Source organism: Camelina sativa, chromosome 10 (assembly GCF_000633955.1).
Source record: "Camelina sativa cultivar DH55 chromosome 10, Cs, whole genome shotgun sequence".
Lineage (NCBI taxonomy): Eukaryota > Viridiplantae > Streptophyta > Magnoliopsida > Brassicales > Brassicaceae > Camelina > Camelina sativa.
Window position 1 is genome coordinate 1,768,483 of NC_025694.1, and position 5,095 is coordinate 1,773,577.

Consider the following 5,095-nt stretch of genomic DNA (forward strand, 5'->3'; position numbering starts at 1 on the left):
TAATAGTTACCCATTAATCATAATGTGCAGTTCTGTGGGAATCCTTATGTTCATATTCAACACATTATCATTATACAGATTTGCTCATTATCTTTTTGAGAACGGAAGCTATGAGGAAGCCATGGAACACTTCCTTGCATCTCAAGTAGATATCACACATGTACTTTCCATGTATCCATCCATCATTCTTCCTCAAACAACTATTATTCCTCAACCAGAGAAGATGGACATTTCTGGTGATGAAGCATATCTGTCAAGAGGTTCATCCGGTATTTCAGATGATATGGAGTCTTCATCTCCGCGGTATTTTTTGGAATCTGAGGACAATGAAGCCCTTGAATCTAAGAAAATGAGTCACAACACTTTGATGGCTCTTATAAAGTACTTGCAGAAGAGGAGGCCGGCTATTATCGAGAAGGCCACTTCCGAAGGAACAGAAGAGGTCATTTCAGATGCTGTTGGTAAAACATATGGGGCATATGATTCATCTAAGTCTAAGAAGTCTAGCAAGGTCCATATGATTTATCTTCCCTAATAGCTAATTGATGACTGCTTCCTTGAAAACAGTTTTCCTTGATTTGGATGTTTGATAGTAATTTTGTTGAGGGTTTAACATCTTTTTTCTGCAGGGACGTGGTACGATCCCGCTCAACTCAGGTGCCAGGGAGATGGCTGCGATCCTTGATACAGCTCTTCTCCAAGCACTTCTACACACAGGCCAGTCTGGAGCTGCGATAGAGTTATTAAAGGGTGTCAACTACTGTGACGTTAAAATTTGTGAGGAGATTCTCATGAAAAGTAAAAGTTATCCGGCACTATTAGAATTGTTCAAGAGTAATTTGATGCACCATGAAGCCCTTAAGCTTCTTAATCAGCTGTCGGAGGAGTCCAAATCAAACCAGTCACAAACTGAAGCTACACAGATATTTAGTCCTGAGTTGATCATTGAATATCTCAAGGCAGGTTTTCTAGGTGCTAACCTTTGGTCTCGTCTATTATTAGATTCTAAATGGTTATAGAAAACTAAAATTCTAAACTAAAATTTATTAGAACAATAGAACCGATTGAAGATAACTTAGTCTACATTCCCATTTTAAACTTGAGTATTCTAAGAGGCAGCTGTGAGATGCTAATTGTCTGTTGGTGGATTTCTCTCTGCAGCCTCTCTGCAGGACTGATCCTATGCTTGTCTTGGAGTACTCTATGCTTGTCCTTGAAAGCTGTCCAACTCAAACCATCGACTTGTTTTTGTCTGGAAATATCTCGGCTGACCTTGTCAATTCGTATCTGAAGCAGCATGCTCCAAGTATGCAGGGTAGATATTTAGAACTCATGATGGCAATGAATGAAACCGCAGTTTCTGGAAATCTCCAAAACGAGATGGTGAGGAAATATCACTTTATGGGAAGCATTTTTCATTGAAATTACGTTACATATTGTTGGCACTAACCATTTTGGATAACTTTACAGGTACAAATCTACCTTTCGGAGGTGCTTGACTTGTATGCTGCAAAAAGTGCGCAGCAGCAATGGGATGAGAAGGATCATCCTCCGGAAAGGAAAAAACTATTGTCTGCGTTAGAGAGCATCTCTGGGTACAGTCCACAGCCTTTGCTGAAGCGTCTTCCACGTGATGCTCTCTATGAAGAGCGTGCAGTTATATTGGGAAAAATGAATCAACATGAGCTTGCTTTGTCGATCTATGTTCATAAGGTACCAATCGATAATCTCCACATATACAGATTGATTTCCTTGAACAAATTATCTTCTACATGTTGGCTACCTGTGCTTATAAAACACTTCGATATGCAAATGCATTGTGTAGATATATCGTTGTATAGATAAGTAATTTGTGAAACTATATAGAATTCAGATATCCTTGGAGTCTATGGAGTGTTTCTTATGGCTTAACTCATTGGGTTTTTTTCTTTTCTTATAGCTTCATGCACCTGATCTGGCACTGGCTTACTGTGATCGTATATATGAGTCCGTTTCTTACCTACCGTCTGGAAAACCGTCAAGCAATATCTACCTCACAGTGCTGCAAATATACCTGAACCCAAAGAAAAGCGCAAAGGACTTTGCAAAACGGATTGTAGCTGTAGGATCATTCGAAAGTTCAGACACCACGAAGATGATGGACTCTGTTTTGTCTTCAAAAGTTAAAGGAGGTCGATCCAAGAAAATTGTTGCAATAGAAGGTGCTGAGGATATGCGATTTGGTCTCAGTAGCAGCACTGACAGTGGAAGAAGCGATGTTGATGCTGAAGAACCCATGGAAGAAGGAGACTCCACCGTTATGATTTCTGAAGTTCTTGATCTGTTGAGCCAAAGGTGGGAAAGGATCAATGGTGCACAAGCCCTTAAGCTTCTACCTAGAGAAACGAAGCTCCAGGTAAAATGTTTTGAATCTGACTTGTCTCGTAACTAGTTACTAGCATCTTATTCAAGCTTACCCAATTCTTTATCCAATTCCTTACAGAACCTGCTTCCGTTTCTTGCACCCCTTCTAAGAAACTCAAGTGAAGCACACAGGAACTATTCAGTCATCAAGAGTTTGCGGCAGAGTGAAAACTTACAGGTATGTTTGTGTTTCTGGAAGTCAAAGTAATCACATGCATAAACCCATATCTTTCTCGATCAAATCTTATTTGGAATAAGTCAACTGAAACCACATATGCTTACTATAAACTACTGGCACCTAGCATAAAAAGAAATAGGTGAAAGAAGAACTTGATGTCATTTGTAACGAAGCAAATAAATGTGAAACAAATAGGTGAAAGAAGAACTGTACAAACATAGGAAAGGAGTAGCGCAAGTAACAAGCGAGAGCATGTGCTCATTGTGCAACAAAAAGATAGGCACAAGCGTCTTTGCTGTTTACCCCAACGGGAAAACGTTAGTTCACTTTGTCTGCTTCAGAGATTCTCAAGGTATGAAAGCTGTTTCAAAGACATCACATGGAAGAAGACGNATCTGTTGAGCCAAAGGTGGGAAAGGATCAATGGTGCACAAGCCCTCAAGCTTCTACCTAGAGAAACGAAGCTCCAGGTAAAATGTTTTGAATCTGACTTGTCTCGTAACTAGTTACTAGCATCTTATTCAAGCTTACCCAATTCTTTATCCAATTCCTTACAGAACCTGCTTCCGTTTCTTGCACCCCTTCTAAGAAACTCAAGTGAAGCACACAGGAACTATTCAGTCATCAAGAGTTTGCGGCAGAGTGAAAACTTACAGGTATGTTTGTGTTTCTGGAAGTCAAAGTAATCACATGCATAAACCCATATCTTTCTCGATCAAATCTTATTTGGAATAAGTCAACTGAAACCACATATGCTTACTATAAACTACTGGCACCTAGCATAAAAAGAAATAGGTGAAAGAAGAACTTGATGTCATTTGTAACGAAGCAAATAAATGTGAAACAAATAGGTGAAAGAAGAACTGTACAAACATAGGAAAGGAGTAGCGCAAGTAACAAGCGAGAGCATGTGCTCATTGTGCAACAAAAAGATAGGCACAAGCGTCTTTGCTGTTTACCCCAACGGGAAAACGTTAGTTCACTTTGTCTGCTTCAGAGATTCTCAAGGTATGAAAGCTGTTTCAAAGACATCACATGGAAGAAGACGATGAGGTCATCATCATTCCTGTAACAAAGACAGGTTTAAAGCATCTTTATTCTTTTTACAAAACTCCAAAGTGCAGTTAAAGAAAAAGCTCTTTTCGTTGTGTGTCTGTTTATAGAGAGCTGGAGCTAATATTTTTGTGGTATTTTCTTATTTATTGGTTGACAATGATGTGGTCTTGAGGAAACCAGTTTGGCTCTTGTTGTAAAATCTGTTTCCTGAGTTGGTTTATATAAGAGACTTTGTGTAATTGGGACTATAAGAGATTTTGTGTAATTGGGACTTGGTCATGAGTGATGTGTAGCTCTCTTTGATCATTGAATATATAAATTTATTAGTTAACAATTATACTTTATTTAATTTAACTTCAAAAAAAAAATGCTTTGACGTGATGGACCGGGAAACCTGAATTGGGCCGTGCCTATATAAGGCGATAGTTCGTTACGTTATGGGCTTGAATGGGTGTAAAACACGCTGTCTCGTTCGTTACGTCGGGGAATGAGAGAACCAAAGAAGAAGAATGGAGTAACTATGGGCTTTGCAATGCAACGAATGGAGTAACTGATCTTGTTGCTTTTGAGGTCTAGAATTGTTCTTTTCTTTTTCATTTTTTTTTTCTGTGTTCCTTTCTTATTTTTAAGTTGTTAGATGCGGTATGGCTAAAACGAGCTGACGTTACCTATGCTAAATCGGTAATTAAAAGTTTAAACAGGTTATATAGCACATTGATTTTTGTCATGCATGCCATGCATTATGATTTTACATATAGAGCAAGAAATGTGCCTTACTTAGGAATAAATGCAGGGTAGATTATAATAGTGTCTTGGGGTAATCGTTAGATCTCGTGTTCTACGAAGCAAAGAGCAGAGAGAGAGAGAGAGAGGCATATTTTGGGAAAGCGGTGGTCGTATCTCAATTGAACCAAAAATTAACCAATCTCAAGACCGATCCGATTCTCTTTGTTCCCTCTCTCTCTGGGTCTCTTCTTGGTGTTCTTTTAATCTTTATATATTCATCATTTATACTCTTTCCTGTTTTACGTATTTTGTCCATTCGTGTTTGGCGGCACACGATCAACAAGATTATTATTGTATTGATATATCTTAACTGTGTTTTATTATTGATATAAATTAACCTCAGTATGTTTGTTCTGGAATATTAGTGTTTTGACAACACTTAATTATATTGAAAAATGTACACCGTAAATAAGATAATGTATCTCAAATATTTTTATATGACAAACATAAAACTTACAATTATTTAATATTAATTGATTTTTAATTCAAAGCTTATAAAGTAAACATAGTTTAAAAAACGTAACACATTTTGACCTAACCCATACTTGAATCATTTGCTTTAACTGAAATTGGTTCGGTCGATCTAATTTAAATTTATTATTGATGCAAAACCATATTACTTGGTGCTGGATGAAAATATATATATATATATATATATATATATATATATAT

At 37.5% G+C, this 5,095-nt stretch overlaps 1 protein-coding gene across 1 annotated transcript in view; it reads left to right on the forward strand.

The window, feature by feature from the left end:
* LOC104716474 (vam6/Vps39-like protein) overlaps positions 1-3,943 on the forward strand; it is a gene marked incomplete in the record, with an annotated part of 13,776 nt that extends 9,833 nt beyond the window's left edge. Inside the window, 8 exon segments of the mRNA XM_019230839.1 lie at positions 261-511; positions 630-959; positions 1,162-1,383; positions 1,471-1,713; positions 1,940-2,395; positions 2,483-2,581; positions 2,777-2,960; positions 3,617-3,943. Coding sequence (XP_019086384.1) covers positions 261-511; positions 630-959; positions 1,162-1,383; positions 1,471-1,713; positions 1,940-2,395; positions 2,483-2,581; positions 2,777-2,960; positions 3,617-3,633 — 1,802 coding nt within the window.